General features: G+C 46.6%; 1 protein-coding gene across 1 annotated transcript in view; it reads right to left on the minus strand.

Annotated features, from left to right (window-relative positions):
• Window positions 1-26,304, minus strand: part of CRTC3 (CREB regulated transcription coactivator 3) — a 74,010-nt gene extending 47,706 nt beyond the window's left edge. The window contains exons 1-2 of the mRNA XM_053912741.1: window positions 25,978-26,304; window positions 17,849-17,947 (exon numbers count right to left, since the gene is read on the minus strand). Of these exons, the coding sequence (XP_053768716.1) occupies window positions 17,849-17,947; window positions 25,978-26,109 (231 nt within the window). The 5' untranslated portion in view covers window positions 26,110-26,304. The remainder of the gene's footprint in view (window positions 1-17,848; window positions 17,948-25,977) is intronic.

The following is a 26,304-nucleotide window of genomic DNA, read 5'->3' on the forward strand; positions in this document are numbered from 1 at the left end:
AACAAGATTTCAAAGAAATATTTGCACACCCATGTTCATAACAGCGTTATTCATAATAGCCAAGTTGTGGCGGTACCCCACACGTCCTTTGATGAGTGAATGGATAAACAAAATGTGGCATATACATTCAACGGAGTATTATTCAGTCTTTAAAAAAGAAGGCAATCTTGTCACATGCTACAACATGAGTGAGCCTGGAGGACATTACTGTAAGTAAAAAGTCACAAAAAGATGAATACTCTATAAATCCCTTGTGTGAGGTGCCTAGAGTGGTCAAATTCATAGAATAGAAAGTAGAACAGTGGCTGCCAGGGGCAGGGGGAGGGAGAAATGGGGATTTGTTTAATGGGAGTAGAGTTTCCATTTTACCAGAAAAAAAAGTTCTGGACAATATGCAACCAATGTTAATGTGCTTAGCCCTGCTGAAACTGTCCACTTAAAAATGGTAAAGATGGGCCCTGGCTGTGTAGCTCAGTTGGTAAGAGCATCATCCCAATATTTATTCCAAGGCTGAGGGTTCAATCCCCAGTCAGGACACATGCAAGCATCACCCAATGAATACACGAATACGTGGAACAACAAATCGATGTTTCTCTCTCCCTTCCTCACTCTCTCTGTAAAAGTTAATAAATAAAATTGTTTTAAAGATGGTAAATTGTATCTTATGTTTTTTTACCACAATTTATAAAAATGGGTATATGCCATGATGAAGATGATATGAGGAAACAGACATACTCATAATGTTGGGGGGAACAGAAAATGTAACTACATCATCTATAGGGACTAATCTGGTAACATCTACCTTAATTTTAAATATACACACTCTCTTACCCAGCTATTTTACTTCTAGGAACAGGTACTGCAGTTACCTTTACATAAATACTCAAAGTTTTATTTATATATATATATATATATATATATGTATATATGTATATATGTATATGTGTGTGTATATATATATGTGTGTGTGTGTATGTGTGTGTGTATATATGTGTGTGTGTGTGTGTGTGTGTGTGTATAAAACAAGGATGTCCACTGCCATTTTGATTTATAATAGTGAAAAACTAGACATAGTCTAAATGTCCTTCAGTAACAGCCTGGTTAACGATGGGACAGCTATATGTGAAGACATACAATGCTGTCATTGAAAAGAGTGTGTGTTGTATGTACTGGGATGGAAAGATGTCCAAGATGCACAATATTTTGTTTTTCAGCGGGAAGTTATTCGGTAGGGCACGATCCCATTCACGGAAAGAGAAAGGATGAACCATACACAATGCGTGCGTGCATATACACAGAAAACTTCTGAGAGGGTGCAAAAGAAACAACAGTAGTTGTCACCTCTGGGGATTAGATTTGATGAGGGTGCAAAAGAGAGGAGACTTACTGTTCTCTTACACGGTTCTAAAGTATTTGATGTTTTACCACAAACATGTATTACTTTTACTTAAAAATTAATTTGGAAGAACAAGTGACCAAGCAAATAAATATTTTTCCAGCAGCTTTCCATAGCCCTTAGGAGAAAATCTAAATTCCTTACGAAGAAAGAGAACTCCTTCGTGACCTGGTGCCTGCTTCACCCTTCGGCCTCATCTGTCGCTACCCGCACCTCCCACTTAATCTACATTCCAGTCTCACCAAACTTCCAGTTCCTCAAACGGCACGTACTCTTCTTCTCTTGCCTCCCAGCTTTGCCCAGTGCTGTTTCTTTTGCTTGGAACACTCCCCGTTCCAACCTTCAGTTAGTTACATAGCCCTCAAGTCCCAGCTCAGGTGTCTGTTCCTCCAGGAAGCCTTCCCAGTTGCTCCCCACCCCCAATCTGGATTAGGCTGCACCCAGATGTGTTCCAGCTGACCCCTGAAGTCCTCTACCTCGGTTTATCAGGTCTCACAATGACCTGTAAAAGATCTGCTTCTCCCCCTGGAAGGAAGTTCCACCGAGCAGTGACCATGTCCTATCTGAGTCATTGTCCCATCTCCATCCAGCATCAGGTCTGGTGTCTGGCACACAGTGTCCAATAAGTATCTGTGAAATTAGACTCTTATCACAGAACAAGTGTAACCACACTACAGACAATTTGGGAACACAGAGGGGGATGTGGAATTATAATGCTACCATCCAAACACATCCCTGCTTCCAGCCAGTGTTTCTGGTCCCCAGGCAGGCTGTTTCATAGCTGTATTCCCAAGCCGGACATTTTGACAAGACCCTTCTGACACAGTCATTTAGGTCGGGGAACATTTTGCACCCTGTCAAAACATGAGGCTTTTACAAGCCAAAGTAAAGATCACTGCTTTTACAATCAAGTAATGTGTCCAACAGACCGTGGACACCCCAGACCTTTCTCGTCGCTGACCGACCTCTCTTTCCTGGGGACTTTTGCATTGTACTTAATTACTGGATTGGTTGAGCTCTCATGAGGATGGGTCACTGTTATAATTTTTTAAAAAGTAATGACCTAAAGTCTATTGGATTAGCTTCTAAAAATTGCTATTCCTTCCCCCAAATAATCATTATAAAGAAGCATTAGAACATGAATATAATGTGTGTGTGACTAAAGAATCTGTTAGGAAGTTCACTGAGGTTGTCGCTAACAGTGGCGAGGTCAAGGTCAAGATCATGCTGATACCCACATATCCCTCTGACCTCCCCACCCACAGTCTACAGCGAGAAGTTCAAGACGTTGAGAAGAAAACAACAGGAGACACAAGTGACTCCTGTGAGCATCTCAGAGCCCTGCCTCTCCATCGCTGCCTGCCACCCCTTGCTCCCAGCCCGAGATTAGGGGTTGACAACAGGGAAGACTCAGGCATGGGATCGGCAATGATGTATACAGAACAAATTTCATCACTCCCTCGCCAACACTGAGTGTTAAGTCAAATTTTTTCCTAATTTAATGAGCAAAAAGGCTACATTGTTACTTCAAAAATAATCAACCTTCATTGGCATTCACAATGTTTCGGGTACAATGCTAGATGCTTCACACACATCATCTCATTTAATCCTCGCAACGCCCTGTGAAACGGTGCCATTATTATCCCCACCTTACAGATGCGGAAACCGAGGCTCAGAGAGCTATCTACATCCTCAGTCCATGTGCTGTGGTGGCTCATTATTATTTTCACTTACATGTCGCTGCTTACAGTGCCAACAAACGTACTCCCAAAGATTTCTTTCCCGGGTGAATTTCCTATTTCCGGATTTCTCTATCCATGGCAAATATAAGCAAATCCAAAGGGTCAGAGATAGCTTGAAAGGCAGGGTTTCAGAGCCAGGGTTTTGGCAATGGGCGAGACAGGGTTTGTAATAAAAGCAGACAGGAATCAAGAAGAGAATCCTACAGTAGCTGCAGGGACTCATCGCCTGCCTTTACTCAATGCAGGGGATGGTGACTTCCACAGGCTTTGGGGGCCAGGTGTAGCACAGACACATCAAAGAGAAGGTCTGGGCTTCTAGCCCTCCCAACAGCTCCAGCAGTTCTAAAGAACTGTCTCCATTTCATTCTTAGCGAGGGAGCTGCTAGTGCAAATGAAGAAATCAGGAAATGGTTTCTTTTCCTTCAAGAAATACTCTGGTTGAATTTCTTCAACAGGTTTCAACTTCTGCATTCAGAGAAAATACTTCTGTTTTAGTAATCCAACAAAAGGAGGAAAAAAAAATTGCCAGAAGGACAGCTAGTAGTTGCAAGCATGAACTCCAAAATCAAAGAGCCTGGACTTGAAATCTGGCTCTACCATCTCTGGCTGTGGTCTAGGGAAGTTGCTCAATTGTTCTGAGCCTCCCTGGTCTCCCTGTAAATAGAGACAGTAACAGTACCTAACTCTGGGCGCACGGGGAAGACTAAATAAGGTATGCAGCGCACTTAGCCACAGTGCCTGAGGCACGGTGCACACTCAGTACATTTTCACCAATGGCGGCGGTGGAAGAAGTGGTAGCAGCACCAACACTAATGGTGGTAATCTTTGGAAGGAAGGAAGGGAAGAAGGAAGGAGTAAGTTTCCTTTCCACCACTTTCCGAAACAAAGGGCAACGGCGTCGGTCAAATGGTACAGAGCACCCGCTGACAACCATAAGCTCCTCTAGCCACTTTCGAAGCTGAGTAACATGAAGGTAATCACCTAACTTTTTCTGCTTCCAATTTTATGACCAACAAAGTGAGAGTGTTGCATCAAAAGAGTTACAGGGTCTATTCTGGTTCTAAGAATTCTGATTCATCTGCCAGGGCAAGCAGTCAATATAGAAAGATCTCTGTTCCAAATTAGACCCGTCCATCACTGGCAGCAGCCCAGTCCGGGCTGTGCTTTTGCTTCCCTTTAACGTTCTTCTCTCTGCTTCATTTTGGGTTACATTTTAACTTACAAGCTGCTTCAAACCTTTTAGATGATAGTTTGAATTAATTCATTCTAAATTAAGCCCTCAAACTACTTAGAGACTGAACAGGTACAGGCTAGTAGAAAGCATCTCTTGAGCAATTTCAGAGATGACAAGGCAGCAGGTGAGAGAGACGGAGAAGAGAGAATCCAACAGCAGATCCTTGGGCTCTTGGGCGGCAGGTGTCCCGGCAGGCTCAGCTGTCCACAGCAACAGGGGGCACGGCTGTGTGGCAACATCTGCTTTGGTGGAGTCCCGTCCTCACTGGCTCTGATTTTTTGGTTCCCACTTTTACCTTCCTGGCCGCCCCCAGCTCTTTTATTTTAGAAGTGGGGGTCGGGGGGTGAAATGGCCCCCGTTTCATCCTGGCTTTAGCCTCCCAGTGCTGGCCTTTCCTGACCGAGTTCCAGTGTGAAAATCTCCGTTCAGAAGAGAGTTAGCTCACCCAGGGACAGACCTAGACAGCCAAGGGAAGGACTAAAAGTGTGATTAATCTACAGCAGAAAGACTTGTCGGGTGCCTGCGGGAGCGAACAGAGTATCGTCTAAGAGAAGCAACCAAGCAAAAGTCACACTGAAGTAGGCATCTGACGGACCCCGGGCACTGGACAAAAGGGCACCTATCCAGACAGAAAAAGGAAGAATAAACCATGTTTCCTGACTGAAAACAAATCAACTTTGTTTAATTTGCCCGTAGTTGTTTAATTTGCAATATAAGAGCAAGAGCCTGAAAAAGGTAAGTTTGGGTGTGCACCCCGGCTCTGTCACTTCACTGCTTAGGCGCCAGTGACATGGGGTGATGGTGTGAGCATCCACGGACATGAGGCCGTCAGGTGCTTGTACCCGCTCTGTCTCCTCACCGCTGCTCAGCGCTCCGGGCTGCGTCTGTGAGGAGGCTCTCTCCCTCCAGCAGAGCAGCTGGCAGAACAGAAGGCTGCTGCCTGCTGTGCAGGGAGAATGGGGCAGGGCAAGCCCTCTGAAGTCACATCTCCAAGAGGTTGGAGGCAAAAGCAGAGAAGGGCTAAGATGTCAGCTAGTCAGCTAGCCGTTGCCAGTTTCCACACCCAGGGAGCGAGTTCCTTGAAGCGCAGACCGTTGCCTTGGAGTGAGAAAACCACTCCAGTGTCTGGCATCCAGGCCCGTGTAGAATCTTCTACAGATGTTATCCTGACTCTTGGAAAACGGCCAAAGCAATCATAAACAACTAAAGCTTCATTTTAAGGTTTAAAGTATAAAAACTGGCTGTTTCATAACCTAGGGACCAATTCTGACTATTGTGAAACTTTGCAGGGAATTGGAACAAAACTTTGGCTGGTTCTACTACCAAAAAATGTGAGAACTTGAGTTTAGTTAGAGACAATCACTGCATTAAAGGCCATGCCTCTCCCTCCCTTTCTGAGTCGGCAGTCAGAGGCTCGGTTCAAGGAGAAATACAAGAGGGCGGCTCCTTGTTAATAGGATTTGAGCCTAACATGGAACCAAAATTCGATGGAATCGCAGACTTGGCTCTGTCCTGCTGCTGGCTCTACTGCCGCCGGGCCTGTGTGCTCTGTGGGTTTCCCTCTGCCGCTCCTGGAAGCTGCCTGGGTCGGGCCTCGGCGTCCAGCCTGCTGACCCTGGGCACAGCCAATGAAGGCTTTCAGCAGGAGTGCTTTCATCTAGTCGGTGAAAAATGAGTAGGATGTAACAAGCCTGTCTGGGATATAAGAGCTTTATATGAACAGCAAAAGCTAGTTCTCTGGACTTCAACAGGGGACCCTGCAATGAGAGAGGGGAATATGGTACCAACAATGGCCTGAAGTCAAATTAGAAGGCGGTATGCTTTGCTTCTAGTCCTTCACTCAGCAGGAGAGTCTGTTCTGGAGTTCCTCACTCAGGAACTTTGCAACATGTATTGAGCAATAACTACATGTTGGGGACATACATGTTCTAAGGACATACATGCATTAACTAATTCAATCCTCACAACACCTTTGTATCGGGGACTATTTAGTAGCCACCTGTCCCTGAGGGGTAAGCTGAGGCATAGAGAAGTTATGGATCTTGTTTCAGGTCGCAGGGCTAATTAGTGGTGACACCTGGTCACCAGGTCCCCACCGCACTCTTGATCTCCAGCTGGGACGCCGGGGCAGAGCGTGGAAGCTGTGTTTATTTCCACACAATGGACGGCAGGCTGCAGAGACTGATGGGGGAGATTTACTGAAGCTGCTTTATCAGAGCAAGGACTTGTGTGGTATTAAAGGTTTCAAGATACTTGTTTTGTTGAACCCCCAAATAGCTAACCAGGCAGTTCTCATGTCAGATATCTTCACAAACTAAACCTGAATCTGGAGGGTGAAACAGCAGCCCTGGCCACTCATTCGAGAGACTTTTATCACTCAGACTCACACTGGAGCTGCGACACCCAGGCCTTTGAGGATCTGCAGAGTTGGTGGCCTGACATCATGTCACACAATTTTCAGAAGAGCCTCCCGGTTTTGACCAGACAAATTATGTGTCCGGTTTCCAAGGCTGCCCTTGGAGCTCACTGCGCCAGGATGTCTGCATAGGCATCATCTGCCCGTGTCACACTGGGGAGCTGCGGGGAAGGTGGAGCAAGCCCGCAGAGGAGACAGCACGGGCCTGATCTTTTGGAGCCAAGCCCATAAATTCCAGAACTCTTGCAATTTTTGAGTAGGTGGCCAAAGTCTGGGAAATATTTGGGTCTAAATGACTCTGAGAAAACACACTCTTTTGAAAATCCGCTAAAACCGAAGCTGAGAGCTGCCATCAGGGATGCAAACAGAAGTCAGGGTTCAGGGCTGTCCTAACTGGACAGACATCCCACAGAGCTCTGGCAGGCGGTATGCACTTGTTGAGCAAATAATCTGTGTTCCCACTGGTGTCATCAGTCACTAACATCGGGTCTCTGTCTACATGAATGATAGATCCCAAAAACATTATCAAAAGGCAAATGATGGTGGAAAACTGTAGCACATAGAAAAACAGGTATGTCTACCAGTCAAAGAATTTTCTGCAGCTTTATAAGAAAAAAAAAAAGAAAACTGGGCAACAGCCATTGAACAGAAAATTCACAGAAGAAGAAATCTGAATGGCTAATAAATGTGTGAAAAAACTGTCAACCTCCCCAGCAATCAGGAAAATATGTATGAAAATAACATACCCCTGACCTCATGCAATCCTTCTAGGAGCAAGAATCACTATCCCTATTTTATAACTGAGAAAACTAAAGCACCAAGAGGTTTGACCCCAAGCAGGAATTGACAGAGCTGGGCCGTGAGTGCAGATAGTCTGGTAACGCAGTCTGCGTTGACTCCACCACGCTGACCCATCAGAGTATCTGTGTCCTCGCTCGGACCCATTTGGCCAAGTCCATGAGCCTCTCTCATTAGACTCGGTTTTCTCGTAGGCACAGTGGGAATCACAAAGTCCCATCATACCGAGTTACTGTGAGAAGTAGAGGAGGTAATGCATATCAAACGCCTGGAACAGTGCTGACATTGGCAGACATCCAAACGTCTGATTCATTCATTCAGCAAATATGCCATGAACTCAAGCTCTGCCTGCTCCAGACGCTGGAAATTCCCCAGTGGACCAAAGCGCCCTGCCCTCAAGGAGCTTAGGTTTTAATGAAGGGGGCAATGTATAAATAAGATAAATAAAAAGGAATATATAGTATGTTGGGCAGTGAGAAAGCGAAAAATTAAGCAGGAAAGAAGGTGGAGGGGGTTGCGATTTTAGAGAGGGCAGGCCGCACTGACGGGAGACAGCCGAATAAAGAGCTAAGAGAAGTGAGGAGCCGTTCAGACACCAGGGGAGGAGGGGGAGCAGTCCTGGCAGAGAGGCCCTAGGAAGGGTTCAAGGAGTAGAGAAGAAGGCGAGTATGGCTGGAGTGGAGAGTGAGGGAGGGTGCTGGGCAGCTGTGTGGTATGTAAGAGCAGGGAGGTAACCCATCAGGGTCACACAGGGCACTTTGCACCCTGGCTTGACACTGAGAGAGACGGGGAGCCATGGAGGACTGTGAAAAGAGAAGTGATATAATCTGGCTCATGTTTTAAAAGGATCACTCGGATGGCCGTGTAGCAAAGAGCTGAAAGGGGAGAAGGACAAAATCCAGGAGACCAGTCAGAGGCCAGTGCAAGGATCCAGGGCCGAGAGGGCCGGGGCTCAGAGCAGGGTGGTCAGCGTCTGGGTGGACTGTAATGCAGAGCCAAGGGTTTGTGGAAGGCCGGCTGTGGGATGTGTGAGAATGGGAGGAGCTATGGGTGACTGTGAGGTTCTGGCCTGAGTAACTGGAAGGATGGAGCTGCTGTTTGCTGAGATAAGTGTCCGGGACAGAGGCTCCCTGGTTGCAGGCGCTGCCGAGCAGGGAGACAGCTGGGTACTCTGGAATCTGATCAGAGAGGCAGAGTGGGCGGTCGCCATCAGGAAAGTGCACTGGTCAGTGTGTTTTAGGGCAGGACTTCAGTCCCCGGGAGGGAGGCTGATAAAAACAAGGCACCAGGACAGGAGGCAGGTTACCATGGGATTCTGGCACCCACGAACCAGACAAGAGTCCAGTTATCGTGGCTGAGGCACAAGGCCAACAATGGTGACTTGAGGCCAAATGACAGAGTGTGCAGCAGCCTCGGGCCCTCTGGCTCAGATGCGCTGTGTCCTAGAGACAGGCAAGAGGCTGGTTAGTCCGGGGCCAAGAGGCCCCGGAGCCTGGGAAGGGCTACACCAGAAGCCAGAGCCACACCACACTGACTCCATCTGCACCCATGGCCGTGCCATCAGGGCGATGTCGCACACTGTAGATGGACTCTAGCCCTTTGACACACTGGGCAGGGCCACAAGGCCAGGTCACCACACAAAAAGTCCAGGAGTGCAGAAATCCGAGTCCCTCTAATAGGGAGCAAAAGGCAGGTCCTGGATGGGAAGTGTTGGAGTGTCAGTTTGCCATTAGACCGTGAAATAAAAGCAAGAAATATTCTGAGGGCAGATGGGTGGCAACTGTAGCCACCACCAGCACTGTCTCCGAAAGGAGAGAAAGCAACCTCAAGGGGAGGGGAGCTGCTTGAACTGGGATGCTGGGGCTGCTGGGCCTGGTGGTTCCACTTACAAGTCCAAGGTTAAGCAGAGATTCATTTCTGATTGGTCTAAGCAATGTCTCTTGTGCTAAGTTTGTTCTCAGGCTCCTAAACTCTGATCAAATTGTTTTCTACACACTTTCTTTCCTAGCTAGAGTATAAGAAATTACCACCAAAATACAAAGAACTTCTTTAAAATTTAAAGGAAGTAAGGGAGAAATATCTGTAGCAGCTCCCTGTCTGATGATTTAATTAATGTATTTATTTTATAATGTATTATTATAAAGGTATGCATAACCATTTCATGATTTATGATAAAGAGAATCATTTCTATAGTTGATACTAAAAATTCAATTAAATTTACTTTCTAGAAATGACAAGTTCATACATACTATCAACGAACTAGAAAGTAGTAGACCTTTGCTAATCTTCACTTTTGTCACTAAGGAAATACCTGTACAAACTCCTGGTTTGTTCTTGAGTCACATTTCTCTGACCGCCACACATTTTCTATGCATATTTGTACACCCTAAACTAACAGTCCTCTCAGTCGTGATGAAAGTTCTCCACACTACACAAATTTTAAATGTAAAGTGACATGCGAGAGGTACCATGGTGGCTGGGCGCCTCGGCCACTCAGCAGCCCAGGACTCAGCTCTACGCAGCAGCCTCAAGTCCCCTGCGATTCAATGTTGTGTTTCAGTAACTACGCACACTACTTCACGTCATGAACTCGGAGTCGTTCTTGAATAGTCAGCACTCGGAATGTCAGACCCGCAAAGGCTCGGGCTCTCCTGGAGTTAAGGCAATAAACGTTCAAGTCAATCAGAGTCAACAGTTTTGTTCAGTTAATATCTCTGCCAAAAAGCAACAGAGCTACATGTATCAATAACCGTCCAAATATTTCTACGATTTGACTGAATAAATCTATTTACGGAAATCTATGATCGGAAACGCAGATGACTCATACACCAAGGTGTTTATTACTATATTGTTCATAATAAAGAAAAATTGGAGTCAACCTAAATGTCCAACATATGGGAAGTGGTTATAAATTATAAGTCATATATGATTAAATATTACCCGGCTATTAACATTATAAAATATTTTAATAACAGGGAAACAATGATTATATAATGGCTGAAATGAAACAGAAAACAGGATATAAATATAAAGAATGATATCATCTGTGTAAAAATTGCATGAAAATAAAAAAACACATTAAAACAGTAATTTCTAGTTGATAAAGTATGGATAATTTTCTCTGTCACTTTTAATCTTTATATATTTTCCACATTTTATATAAGTAATGTAATACTTTTTAATGAACAATAAACAATTAAGAACCAAGCTATAAACAAATACAATGTATCCCTTTTCCTGAAAGTACAAGCTTAAAAGCAAAAGCAGAAAAGGAAGAACGCTAGAGGCGTCGTGTTCCTGCTCCCATTCTGCGTACACGACCTGCCTATCAAACTTGATTAGAAGATACATAAATGGACATTCTCTCAATTACCTCCATAAATCTGACAATACCTCACGCATAACAGGCACTCAATAAATATTTACAAATGACAAGTTACACTAGCTGTTGAAAGTGACTTCAATAGTCCAACAGGTATTTTCCTGGCATCTCGGCGTCTGGGCAGGCTGGCGGACTGGGTTTGGGGGCTGTGGCCCATGGCCTGGAAACCGCAGGGACAGAGGTTTGCACGCAGAAGGGCGTGAAGACGGAAGAGTGGAAGAGTGCCCTATGTGGCAGAAAGGACAGCGCCAAAAGACCAGCGATTCTCAGACTTGTCATCTCCCCCCCCCCCCCCCCCCCCCCCCCGCACAGAACACCCAACTTCCCGGGTCTGGCAGATGCACCCAGGGGCCCAGCCTGGGAGCACAGGGTGCCTCCTCCGACTGTCCTCCAACCCCGCTTCACAGGGGAGCAAGGAGGCAAAGAGAGGGCAAGTGATTTGCCCAAGGTCACAGGGCTGGAATGGGGCGGAGGCTGCATCTGAGTTCAGAGTTGGACCTTTTGGCCAACATACCGTGCAGCCTCGGTGTTGCCCTGGAGCTTTTATTTTAAAACAAAGCACACATCGGAGCATCTGCCCTCTGCGTATTTATTCTCAGACAAAACACTGATTTTACCCACGGGATGGACCCTCAGGAGAAGTTCCCATCTCTTCCCACTTTCCTGGCTTAGAGCCTTGAAATTACTGGGATATGTCAGCCTTTCGAGGCACCACTGGGAGGTCCGCGCTACCCCTAACAAACGGGGAGCACATGAAAGGTGGAAGGAGAGTGTCAGTATTCCCGTTCTCTCGTTCAAGTTCTCGTGGAGGCAGATGTTCCTAATTCAGCGGTGGGCCAGTGTCTCCTTGCCCCTCCCATCATTTCAAAGACCTTTATTCCCGATGACCAGAAATTCACGGGTTGTCTACTTTTGCCTTTCATTCCTTACGGCTTCTATTCAACACATATGGGCAGAAGCAACGGAAGAGAAAAGTACTACTCAAACATGCATTAAAAATACGACAACCGTATTCTTGGCCACAGCTCCTCTTTTGGGCTAGATGTACATTCCAATGCTACTCAGTCAGCCCCTAACTTTCTGTGATGCTCCCTGTTCCCTCAGGCAGAAGAGAAGATGCTGCCGGAAGTCAACATCAAAGGCAAACCAGTGAGCAAATCAAACACAGAGACAGTAAAAAAATCACAGTTGCAAAGTGCTCGTGGTTTGGGAGGTGTGGACTCCTACACAGAATTTAGGGACAAGATCAGAAAAATGTCATTCTCTGAAAAAGAAACTAAGACATAACATAAAATAGATATTAGTAATCACTGAAAATCTTTCCTGGAAATAACACGGGCCGACATGATTTGTGAATGTGGTCTTCTAAGTCTCACGCACAAGCCCAAGGTCGCTGCCTGTCTCATTGTATCTAACAGCAGTTGGATAGAAGGGTATTGTTTCAGGGCTGGCAGGGAGCATGCTGTACCCGAGAGTAGGGCTGGCTAAGGGTTATGACCTTGGGAACAAAATTTCCTCTCACTTTTCAGTTTTGAGCAGATGACCAGGCCACAAAAGCCACAGAGTCTGACAAATGGGTCTCCACAACCAGAACTCATTTAGTGGCCTGGGGAGAAATCAGTGACCTTTCCACTGTAGTTCCCTTAACTCACTCCAGCTCCCCGACCCCCTGGCCAATGCCTCCACACCACCCATTACTCAGTTGCCCTATGGACGATTACTATTAGCCCTGTTCTATGTGGGGAAAGTAGGCTTGGAGAGGTGGCAGGAACACCCAGGACCAGAGACCCAAAGAGCAGTGCAGTGAGGACGCCAGCCGGGCGGGCCCTGCCACATACCCATCACAGCGCAGCCGCGTCCTGGGCAGCAGCAGAGGAAGCAGAGGCTCAGGTCGCCTTCCAAGCGGCTACCAAAACTCCAGGACACAAAAGAGCTAGAGTGGGGACAGTTGGGAAACATGAGGAGCTGGGAGCTGAACGGTAGAGACAGAATTTCCGAAGACCAATCAATACAGAGCACAAGAGGATGTTTTGATGTTTCTGTCTTCACAGAGACCCTTTCTTCTGTGACTCAGGACATAAGCACTGTGGGATGGGCTCTGAGAGTCCCTTGTTGCTCATGGCTTCGGAGAGGGGCTGGGACCGGACACAGGCCACCCAGCCTCAGTACACAGAGCTGATGGCGCCAAACAAGGACTAACTGGGCCACAGTGCTCTTCTGTGGAAGAGCCGATTCACTCATTTCTGTTTTTCCTGTGCCTCATGCACAAATATTATATTTCTGCCACCGTAACAGGTGCTCCAAAAATACTTGCTGGATTTATTACCTATCTATTAATGAGAAGTGAAAAAGAAGCATAGTTAACTCCTCCCTCGGAGGGAGGGAGGCAGAGAACCCAAATCCTGCTCAGAGTGTTCCCACAGATGCAGGCAGGGGGACAGGAGCCTGGCGGGGCACAGAGCTGCGACTGCAGAGAGCGGAGGTGCTCCAGGCTACGTGTGGTGGTGTCTGTATGCTACTTACGACCGCCTGAAGTTCTAAGAGGCAGCTCTCAACATCTGGCCGCGGCCACAACTGGGTTTTCTGCTGAGAAGCTGCTTGTGGATGAAGGGAGCAAGGGCAAGCTGTCCTGCCTTGTTGGAGAATAAATTATGGAGAACGGATTTTTGTACATAGTTATTCTGATTTGTTCATAATCTCACTGTGCTTTATCTTTGTTTAGAATACTTCACTAGTTTTGGCTTTTTGTAATTTGTTGCTATGTTATTTCATTATATAAAAGTCAAATAACGCTATGACCATTACCAAATACATACACCAACCCCAAGGGTTTTTGTGAAGATTCAATAATCTGTGTAGAGAGCTTAATGTAGCGCCTGGCACAAACGCACAGCCCAGAAACGCTGGCTGTTAGTACTAGTAATATTTTGAGATTACTACCGCTAGTTATGTTTTCCATTTCTTTGACTTTAACTGACATATCTTTTGCCATTTATTTATTTTTTTTAAGAATCTTACAAATTTAAAATAAAAGGCAGCAAAGAAAAGCCATCGGCACTGACGGGTAAGTGCTGGTTCTCTTACGCTCTTGCCACACAGACTCTGGCCTCTGCACATCCCCGCTTGCTGGTGGCGGGTCTCTGGACGTGGCCGCTCTGGGCCTGGCCCTGCCAGCCTTACTGTCCTGTCGCGCAGTGGGGCTTTCTCCCTTTGGCCACCAGACTGTTCCCTACATGAGTTAAAACTCATAAACGCTGAGTTATAAACAAGATGATGCAATTTTGTTAAAAGGTAGTAGTCAGAAATGTATAAAGTGTGACTTGTTTTTAATGGAGTAACTGGAAAGGACTAGGTAGGTAACATGGAGGCTGCAAAAGGCTATAACTATACCCAGACCATCCCAGACAGAGGGAAGCCCTTTGTCCCTCTCTCTGCAGCTGACCTCCATGCCACACAGCCAGCAGGTGCCCTAGCTGTTCTGCAGCCTGGAACAGGCTAGAGAACTGGGTAGAGAATCCAACCCCTACCCAGAAGAGACAGCCCTAGCCCCCAGAGAAGAAGATAATGCCCACCTCCTCCTCTTGTCCTTTGATGTCCATAGGCCAGGGCCTCCCTGACTGATGACCAGCCCCTTGCTAAGGATTATCACAAGGCAGCCAGAAAGGCTTGCTTTGGTTTACTCATTGATAAGTCTGTGTTCTCTGATGGGGCGCAGTGGGTTATGGGAAAAGAATGTGCTTTTACATCTTCCACGAGGATAGAAAATGGGTCTTTAACCAATATTAAAACACTACTGTGCTTAGCAACTAAAGTTGTAGTACAGATCAAGTAAAATCACACATGTGAAAGCATTCTGTAAACTCCAAAGTGATCTAAAACATAAAAGGAAGTGGATTCTGTTTAACTAAATAATTATAAGCAACTTAACTTGAATCAAAGCCTGTGCTTCTGCAGCATGTTCATGGATTGGAAGGCTCGGTATTAGGAAGCTATCATTTCTCCCCAACCTGTTCCACAAATTCAGTGCAACCCATTTAAAATCCCAGCAGACTTCTTTGTAGAAATCAACAAGCTGATTCTAAAATTCTATGGATAAGCAAAGACAACTTTGAAAAGGAATGAAGTTGGAGGTCTCCCACTGCCTGATTCCCAGCCTCCCTGTAAAGGTAAGCAATCAAGAGACACAAAGGCCCATGGAGCAGAAGACACCGTCGGGACGTAGTCACACATGTGTATGGTCAAGTGACTTTCAACAAAATTGCCAAGGCAATTCAGTAGGGAAAAGTCTTCTCAGCAAATGGTGCTGGAGCGAGTGAACATCATACGCAGAAAGCGTGATCCCCAACTCATACTTGGTACTTCCTTAAAAAATTAACTTGAAATTACTTAGGTATAAAACCTAAACCTATAAAACTTCCAGATGAGCACAGAGAGGAAAAAACTTCTACATCCCAAGTTAAGCACAGAATTCTTAGAAAAGACACAAAAGGCACAAATCATAAAAGAACAAAATGATAAGCTGGACTTCATCGAAATGTAAAACATCTGCTCTTCAACACTTTCGTTAAGAAAATGAAAAGACAAGCCACAGACTGGGAGAAAATATTTTCAAAACACGTATCAGATAAAGAATGGGTATCTAAAATATATAATGAACTCTCATAACTCAATAATAAGAAAATAAACAATTCAATTTGAAAACTGGGCAAAAGATTTGAAGAGACACTTTGAAGATACAAGCATGGCAAACAAGCACACGAGAAGGTGTTCAATGCTAGTAGCCATTTGGAAAATGCAAATTAAAACCACAATGAGATTGCACCACACATGTAGTAGAAAGACCAACATTTTAAAAAATGAAATACCATCACCTCAAACCCACTATTATGACTAGTGTAAAAAAAATCCCAGAAAATCACAAGCGTTGCTAATGACACGGAGAAACTAGAACTCCTGCATGGTGTTGGTGAGAGTGTGAAATGGTATAGCAACTGTGGAAAACAGTTCAGGAGTTCCTCAGAACATTAAAAGTAGAATTACCATATAATCCATCAGTCCCACTTCTGGGTATGTACCCAAAGGAACTGAAATCATGTTCTGGAAGAGACAGCTACGCTCCCACGTACATGGCAGCATCACTCACAATAACCAAGAGGTGGAAGCAACCCGAATGTCCATCGATGGATGAACAGATAAACAAAGTATGGCTTATACAAAAAACGGAATATTATTTAGCCTTTAAAAGGAAGGAAATTCTGTCACGTGCCACAATATGGAGGAGCCTGGAGGACATTATGCTAAGTGAAATAACCAATCAAAAAAAGACAAGTACTGCAGTATTTCACTTATAAGAGGTCCTTGGAGTAGGCGAATTCAGAGAGACAGGAAGTAGAAGGGTGGCTGCCAGGGGCTGGGGAATGGGACTGGGGTACAGAGTGTCACTGCTACAAGAGGAAAAAGTTCTGGAGGTTGGCTATGCTACAATGGGAATATACCCAACACTATTTACTCGAACTTACACTTTAAAATGGTTAAGATGGTAACTGTTATGTTGTATTCTTTACCACAATTTAAAACCCCTCGAAAAACCAAGTGCTGGAGGGGACAGAAGGCAGGCACTCTCACACACTGCCGGTGGGAATGTGGGGCAGTAGAACCAGTGAAACAGTACAGCAGTTTCTTATAAAATTAAATACACGCTTACCTAGTAGTTCCACTACTAGGTGTTTACACAAAAACTGTGTGTGAATGTCCATAGTATCTTTACTTGCAATTGCCCAAAGATGAAAACAATCCTGCCAACTGGTGAACAGCTACACAAATTGCAGCACCTCCATGCAGTGGGGTACCACTCAGCAATGAAGAAGAAACGAACTACTGATAAATGCACTGCAGTGGGTTGCGTCATGGTCCCTAACAAAGGCGTGTTGAAGTCCTGATGCCAAGTTCCTGTGAAGGAGATCTTGAGAATCTGGGGAAGAGAATCTTTGCAGATCTGATCAAGTTATGCAGATCTGATCAAGTTAAGATGAGGTCACACCGGACAAGAGTGGGCCCCAAATCCAATGACTGGTGACTTCATAAGAGAAGGGAGGGGGAGGTGCGCACACAGAGACGGACAAACACAGAGAGGGTCATATGCAGCGGAGGCAGATGAGGGATGACCGGGACTGGCAGCATCTGACAGAAGCTAGAAGAGGATTCTCCCCTAGAGTCCTGGGAGAGCGCAGCGGGCAGGCACTTTGATTTCGGACTTCCAGCCCCAGAACTGGGGGAGAATACACGTCTGTTGTTCTGCATCACCCAACTTACAGCACTGTGTTAGAGCAGCCCTCGGAAACCAACAGGTGTGATGGCGTAATGAAAGCACGGGTGACGATGGAGACACGGCCTGCGCCTTACGTCCACACTCACCGTGCGGCAGACACAGGACATGGGGGGCAGTGAAGTGTGGCCAGTCCACACTGAGAGGAGTCTCCGTGTAAAATGCACACCAGATTTCAAACACTCAGTACAAAAAATGAAGAATTTGCACTATTTCATTACTGTTTTTTATATTGGTAATAATGTTGAAATGATAATATTTTGGATATAGTGAGTTAAATAATTATTTAAGTTATTAAAATTCACTCTTTAATGTGGCTATTGAAACAGCTTAAATTACAATGCATGTGTGGCTCCCATCATGTCCTACTGGACGTTGCTGGAATCGCACTATCCTATGCTGCAGAAACTAGGAAAGAGAACAAGGCTGGCGGGCCCAGAACACTGAACTGTATCTAGGCCAGGTTTGTCCTTCAAGATCTAATCTTTTTAAGGATAATCTCTGCCTATCTCTTTACAGTCCACTCAGCTTGAAGAAGTAAATATCCAAAGGTACCTGAAACTCCGGCGTGCTGCCCCGCAGCTGGCTCACATTCGGTAAGGATCCACCATGGTACTGTGTCAGGCGCAGCTGCTGAAGCTTCTGAAATTGAACCTGGAAACAAAGAGATTGCAAGACTTTGAGAGATGACAGCAAAGGCCTGGAGAAAGCATCAGAGTCGGCTCTATGGTAGCGACATGGCTCTAGAGTGAAAGCCTTGGTTTCAATTTCTTCTCTGCTTAAAACTGTCAGCTTTCCGGTGCTTGGTGGTTTTTGATTAGTCTATTTTTGGAAAGAATTTACCTATGTTCCAAATGTCCTGTGTGCCATCGTGGTGAGACACTCTTGCAAAATCTTTTGAGCATGTATGTGTAGGCGTGCAGGCACAATCTTTAACAGCAACAGAGAATTTCTTGAAGAAAAACTAAGCCCCTATCTAGACTCTGTGCCATAGCTGTGCTCCCTGCCCCCAGTCCTTCCCCAGTCACTCCCCTGTATACCTGACGACTGCGTCCTTGTAATCACAACACAGGTACACCCCCAAGCCTTTTCTATATGACACAATCGTACTTGATGGCAACATAACATTTCTTCTTCTGAATTATTTCCAAAGGACACATCCCAAAGACTCGTTACTAAGTCTCTGGGTACGGGCCTTTCCATGGCTCTCGGCACACACTGCCGAGATGCTTTCCCAAAGGGTACACCAATGTGTATATTAGAAAGCAGTTTCACCAGAAACCTCACCAACATTGGATACGATCTTTAATTGGGGTGCGGAAGGGGGCTGATTCCACAGGTATGCAATGGTATGCCACTGTTTTAATACAACTTTCTTCTGCCAGTTCTTCCTTGCTTCATTTTTCAAAAGGCAATAAACTGGTTATAGTTCTTATAAACCCCAAGTGGTCCAATTTGGTCTGTAGGAGTTCTCTTTCTACAATAATAAGTTACCTCTGTGGTTATATAATCCTCGGTGCTTGTAATTCACATTGGGAAGAAAGGGTGGATGGGAAGCCCGAGGCAGACTTTTACCCTCTAACTGCTCTTTCTCTTTGTCTAATTAAAAAAAAAAAAAAAAAAAAACTACCAGATCTGAGTCTCTACTGCCCACCTCATCTCTCAGCCTCGCCACAACCAGCAAGGGAGATGGCATTATCCCAGTTACAGACCTGGACACCCAGACTTCAGGGGCTCAGAGCCCCCTGCAAGGTCACAAAGCTACAGGAAGCCAAGCTATGGTGGTCCAACTCAAACTTCTTATTTCTTCCATATTCTTTTCCTTTTTTCTTTTCATTTCTCCCTCAATAACTGTACTATTTACAAGCTCAGAGAAAAGTGGGGTTTGGTTGACCAAAAGCAATGCCGAGTCTATGAAGCTCTGATTTTTTTGTTTTTGCATTTATGATAAAAACTTTAAAATATATACAAAACCCCATCTAGCCATCTTCCAGCTTCAGCAATGTTCCCGACTTCTGTCTAATCTTGATGCATATTTTTCAACATGCATCCCCAAAAGATAAGGACTTGTATCTCTTTGGAAGTTTAGAGGCAGACACATTCCTTAGACCCACAGAATTTGATTTCTCAAACATGCTTCCCTGGGACGTGACCTAGTCATCAACCCCCAGATCTGAGCATCAGAGCAGAGAAGGACATGGTGGTGACTGAGCCGACAGGTTTCCCACCTATCGGCTAAGCTGTAAGAACCAGGTCTCAGTGTGTGACCTTAGCATTCTCAAAGCACTTTCCTGAAGCACTTGACTCTGTGTCCTTCCAATGTTCTAGATGGAACATTGATCTAAAGCCTTTGATTCCTTCTTCCATCAGTCCATCCATTTATTCACTTATGTAAGAACTCTGAACTATGGGTCAGGTGCTAGGCCAGGTACAGGCCAGGGGTCCTGCCTTCAGAGTTCTCACAAAGGCTTCGACTCTTACCCCACAGCCCGATGCTTGAACCAAGCTAAGCTCTACATGTAGCTAGAGACCTGCCTTCCACCTAGCTGAAGGCCCACTCACGGTCTCCCACATCGGCTCTCCCTCCTGGAGTGCCTGTTTCTAGAGTTTCCAGAGACGGCTGCACTATAGTAGAAGGAGCACTGAATTTGGGATGAGAAGACCTGGCTTTGTAACCTGGAGCCGCCAGGTGGCTGGGCAAATTATTCGGCTGCCTACCTCCCAAAGAAAGAACAGACAGGACAGTGGAGGGAAAGTGGAAAGCTCTGGACAACTTCTCAGAATATCATTATTGTTGATATTTTCAACTACCTCCTAGACCCTTGAGAAGTTTTGATATTTTCCCTTTTTGAGTCGTAGAATCACTGAACCAAAAAGAACGACCGAGACTGTCTGCGACACCGTCACACTTACTGATGATGGAAATGAGGACGGAAGAATGGGTCGCCTGAGGCAGAGGCTGCCGGCTGGCAGGCCAGAGGCTACATTTAGCCTAGAGAGTGCTGTTTGAACCCCACGATACTGACCCACTCGACGTTTTAAATTTTAACTTGAAAATTGGGAGGCTATAAAAATCTGGATTTCCAGCTTCTCTTCACTGAGAGCTCAGACAATACTGGACCCGTATTCTTGTGAGGCAAACAGCCCGGAGCTGAGGAGTGACGGCCCCCTTAGCCACGCTTGGGTTCTCCTGTTTGACAAGCTTCCTGTTGTACCTTATTATTCCCCCACTAGGGCCTAAGATCAGCCACTGTTTACATCTCATTCCTGACCTCTCTGCCCATCCCCTTACCTGCTGTACCCTGTAATTCAAGTTAGCAACCCCTACACCTTAGTCACACACTTCAGTGGAAATTCCTTCAATGTCTATATGAAATGAGATCGAATCCTCACTAGTTCCTTTTTTTAAAAAGTATCCTAATAGTCAACACAATCCCAAACAAAATCCCAGCAGGCCTTTTTATAGGAATTGAAAAGATAATTCTAAAATTTATGGATATGTAAACAACCTAGAATAGCCAAACAAGTTAAACGAGCAAGGTTGGACGACTTAAGTTACCTCATTTCAAGACTCACTATAAAGCGACCATGATCTAGGCAGTGTGCCGTTGTGAGAAAAAGGGACACATAGATCAACAGAACTGAAGGAAGAGCCCGAAAATAGACCCACACCTATATGGCCACTTGATTTTTGACAAAAGTATCACAGCAATTCAATGGGGAAAGAGAAGTATTTTCAACAAATGCTTCTAAAGTAGCTGAATAAGCAGACACCCAGTGTGGCAGTCAGATTCAAACCCCAGCTCTACCACTTACCAGACATGCAACCCTAATTCTGAAGCCTCAGCTTGCTCCTCTGTGACATGAAGAACATTCTAGAAACATACCTCACAGGGTCACTGAGAGAACTACATGAGATCATGAATGTAAAGGGATCAGGACAGTGGCTGGCTGAAAGATAACGCTCAACTTTTAGCACAAACCTAGTCTTCTTGTCTCCTCCCTCTACTCCTCTCTGAGACTCCACTACTCCACAACATGGGTAATGTTTGTTTGTTTTCATCTGAAAATAATGGTTTCCCCCCACACATTCAAGCCAACTCAACACTCTAGGTTGATGCGCCGAGTTTATCCTGGGGTTTCTCAACACCACAAGTTGTCCTTCGAAGCTAAACTTCTTGAACAAGTTCCCAGCCCTGTCTCCATTTCCTCCCATTCATGCCTCAGTGCCTTACAACCTCCCTCCCAGCCAGCCACCTGCGAGCGCAGTGGCTCACACCACGGCCACCAGTGGCCTCCACATGACTGGTAGACCAAAGGACATGTCCTTGTCATGTCGGACCAAGTCAGCAGCACTGATCTAGGCTGGTCAACATTCCCTCCTCCTAACAATCATCCTCCCGGCTTTTCTATCTAGTGCCTCCTCAGTCTTCTTTGCTGGCGCCTCCCCCTCTTCTCCTCTCCCTCTCCTTCAGATGGTGAGGCCTCTTGGGTTTCTCCTAGGCCCTCTTTGCAGCTTAGTCAATATAGCAGGGGTCACAAACTCAAATGCCTACAGGTGCCCAGAATGGAAGGTAACAAAATGAAGTGGGCTGGAGACGCTGTGAGGAACACCATAGGGAGTGGTGGGGACTGTGGCAAACTGAAGAACACACACCTGCCCTATCTAATGGTGGCAGCTACTGTTCAGCTCCAGGTAACTGCTACCATGCAGAAACACAGGGTGAGTGTTGTCAGATAATCTCATTTTTTCAAAACAAGCTGGAGTTCGTATTTTAATGTAAAATTCCAATATTCATTGTTGGCCCTAATTTTTTGAAAAAATACACATTTGGATGCCCCAAATTAAAAACATGTCAGAGGACCAAATTAGAATTTAGGCTACCAACTTGCAAGATGTTTTCAAGACATTCTTCCCAGGCAGCTGAATCTACTTTTGCAGCTACACACCAAAGATCCCACATTTCTCTCACTAGCCCAGACTCTCACCTCCCAAGCTCCAGGACCACTTACCAACTGCCTGCTGGACCCTCTCTATTTACATGACTCGGCGGCACCTCAAACTCAGCATGTCTCCACACGGAGGAGTCTGCTCCCTCTTTGCTGCTGCCAGTGCTCCCTCTGTATGGAGGGGACCCTGAAATGGCTCAAGTCTGAGAGCAAGGGAGCATCCTCGAGTCCTCCTTGTCAATGCCATCACCACATCCCCTAGAATAGTACTACAACCTCCACACAGTTTCTCTGCCGCCTCCTCCTCTGTTCTGGCCACCACTCTGGAGCCAGAGGCATTCTTTGAAAATGCAAAGCTCTGCTGGCTCCACCCCTCAGGGACTCCCCATAGTTCCTAGGATCCAGTCCCAAATCCTGTCTCTACAGTCTGATCCCTGTGAACCCCTCATCTCAAATCACCCTCTTTGTCCCCTCGATGAACCTCTGTTCTCTGTGCCTGAAACATTCCCTCTCCCTCAATATGCAAACATATATTCTCAATGCCTTCCCCACTCCCACTCACCCTTCAGGCCACGAGCAGAGGTCAAGACTCATACCACACCCTCTAAGAGTCCATCTGCTTCCCCTCTGTAATGTTCATCAAAGTGTGTCCTTATTTGTCAAATGAATGTCTTTCCCATTAAACCCTAAAATCCATGAAGAGACTGTGATTTGCTTGCTCACTACTGTATCCCCAGTTTCCATCCTAACCCCTGGCAGCAACAAGGGACTCATTCAATAAGTATTTGTTGAATAAATTAAGATCTTTGAAGCAAGATACCATGTCTTGCTTCACCTTCCCCATGCACAGCCCCCCACCCGCCGTCAGCCACAGCGGGCACTCCAGCACTGACAAGTGAAGGAACAAAGGAACAGACTCTATCCAGGTATGCCTGCTTCCACTTTCTCCCCTCTCCTTACCATCCCAGGGACTATGCCCTTGCATTCTCTTCTCAAAATTTTCCCAGTGCTTCCCGATAAGGAGGAACCCTAAAGCTGGAATGAAAAATTCTCCATCATCTAGTCCATCCCACCTACTAGGCAAATGGGATTTAACTCTAGCACTTGGATTAGCTGTGACTATGCAGAGAAGGTCTTGAAGCCCAGCACAGGCTCAGAGAGGAAGGAATACCTAGATTGATTAGTGATGTCTGCTACGGGCTGGCAATGGAAAGTCAGTATATCTGTTACCAATAAACAACTAGATGGATTCTTCTCCATTTGGAATCTTTGGACTGCTGGAGGTTCACAGACATATGCTTGGGGATCTAAGAGTTCTCTAGAGTGTTCATTCACCTTTGTGATTCATTATGAAAATTATTTAAAATTTTAAATAAGCCAATATGTCTAGGCAAATTCAGCGTTATCATTTGTCTTTGTGTTTATGAACACAGTGGAGTCAAGTTGTATTACCTGACTTGCGTTCCACACAGGAGAAAAGCAAGCAGGCAACATTAACATGTAAGTGATGCTCTGTACCACAGGTGAGGGGCAAAGTGGCATCGTAAGTTTGTAATAATTAGCACAGAGAGAAGCGGTGGCTGTATTATCACGTGGGGCACAGATGACCAGGCTTGCTAAACTCAAGAATCTGAGCTACAGGGATTAGCACCGTATCCACAGAGGGAGCTCCAATTCAGTTCAGCAAAGTAGCCTTTGCTGTCCCATACAGTAACGTTCATTTGAATTAATCGCATTTTTAACTTTGAATTTATTTACATATGCCCTTTGGTTTATGATTCTATTACAGCTATAAGCAAAGGACATCCTATACAAGTTTATGTTTGAACACAGTTGAGGAACATAATAAAAATTCATTGAAGTGAACATTGAGGATCTGTGGGAAATCTCTGCCTTTAAAAAAGTCTGTACCTTAGTCATGACTTGATCTGTCAGGGACGTTGTAAGGGGGATTCACAAACTTAGTGAAAAGTTGGATCAACTCTAGGTACTGTATTTTGCTGTGTACAATGTGCACTTTTTTGCCCAGATTTTTGAGGGGAAGATACAGGAGCACATTACACATGGGTATAATAGTGGTTATCATGCTCCCGTGTATGATGCACACAAAATAACACTTATTAGCACACATATAACACATATTATACACGGAAGCTCATTACGCACAGCAAAATATGGCACCCAGACACAGAGAATGCATGTATTTGTACACACATACTTTCCTTATCTAAACGACACAAAACAACACAGGCCCCAGCATTCACCCCCAGCTTTTATCCAGCCATTCTCCTCCACCGGCTCTGAGCTTGTCAGGCTCATCCCTGAATCCAACCAAGGTCACATGTAAATGCCTGTGGACACCAGGCAAGCAATAAATGAATGAAGCTAGTCAGGTCGTGGGAAAAATTTTTTTCTTGAAATCCAGCCTTCTTTATCTACATTATGTTTTTTCCAAGTGTGACAGAAATGTAAGTACAGGAATATTTCACTTTCCTCCTAACTTCACTCCAAAAAAACACCATAAAAAAGATGACAAATGGCAGGTGACCCCTACCCTCAGTGTGGGGGGAGCATAACAGTGAGGGGGGTTAACTGTGGCCAACGAAGAGAATTCATGCTCCATGTGAGGGGGCGCGCGAGGCCACCCAGCTCCAGCCAATGGCTATCATATGGGAATTCAGGGAGGAGTGTCTCCCAATATTATAATTATATATGATACAATATTATACATTCATACTTAAATAAATGTTTTATAAATGTAGAAATATATATATAATAAATTTCTGTAAAAAAAAGTTCAGTTTTTCTCTGATCTCCCAATTAAAAAATTCTGACACCAGATTCAACAAGTTTTTCCCAAACACTGTGCTGACCCAAAAAACACAGAGCCTGCAGCTCAGGGAGCCGGGACGGCGCGTTTGCAGCTCTGCCCTCGGCCCTCCTTCCAGCTGCCTCCCTGTCCCGGCATCCACATCCTCCCCCATCCTTCCCCATCCTCCAAGGTCAGCATCGGGCTCCTCCGGAGAGGCCTGCCCGGCTCCCGCCGAGCTGCCTTCTCCGCAGCCCCGCGCCGGCAACGCTGCCGGCTCTCCATCCTCCACGGCCCCGCTCAGGAGCGGCCCCACCTCGCTGGGTGTTTGTCCCGCTCGCGCCTCGCTCACTCCTCCTGCAGCCCTCAGTCAGCAGCAACTGTACGCACCTTGCCCGTTCCCGTGAGACACCCGCGGCCGAGCCCAGAAAGCCTGCGGAGAAAGCACCTCAGAGGAGCCAAAGTAGGAAAGGCGGTACCCACACGCCGGCTGCCCGGGCCGGCCCGTGCGCTCTCGAGGGCGGGAGGGAGTCCCGGGCCCGCGGCCCCAACGCCCTGCGGTCCCGAAGGGCTCGCGGTGGTGGACGCTCGCAGCGAAGAGGAGACGCACGGCGCGTCGCCGGGCTGTTTGCGATTTCCTCCCGGGCTCTGGGTCACCCTCCCCGTCAAGCCGCCCTCACCCCGCCGCCTGCCTTGCCCGCGCGGCTCCTACCCATCTCCCCGCACGCCTGGCCCCGCGATCTCCCACCTCCACGGCGCACGGGTGTCTACAGGCGGGACAGTGCCGAGGCCGCGGCCGGGCGGCCCCGCTCCCGGGCGCCGCCCCGCCTCAGCCCCACCGCTTCAGGCCCGCGACCTCTCACCCCACGCGCGGGGCCCGTCCGCGTCCGCGCCCGCCCCCGCCCGCACTGGCCCGGGCCCTCACCCGCGACAGGGTGAGGTCGGTCATGAGCTGCTCGAAGGCCCGCGTCTCCTCGGCCTGCCGTTGCGTGTGCAGCGCAATCTTCTCACTGAACTTCCGCGGGTTGGCGCTGCCCGAGCCCGGGGAAGAGGCCATAGCGCAGCCGGGCGCCGGCGGAGGGGAGACAGCGGGCGCGGGGCCCGCCGCTCAGTCCACCCTTCGGTCCGTCAGTCCACAGGCCGCCCAAGCAGCCGCCCGAGACCCTTTCTCCGGCTCGACCCCGCAGAGGAGCTGCCGCGGCCGCAAAGCCAGGGAGCAGCCGGGAGCGCGCGAGTCTCTTCTACGCGCTGC

The sequence above is a fragment of the Desmodus rotundus genome, chromosome 10 (genome assembly GCF_022682495.2).
Source record: "Desmodus rotundus isolate HL8 chromosome 10, HLdesRot8A.1, whole genome shotgun sequence".
NCBI lineage: Eukaryota > Metazoa > Chordata > Mammalia > Chiroptera > Phyllostomidae > Desmodus > Desmodus rotundus.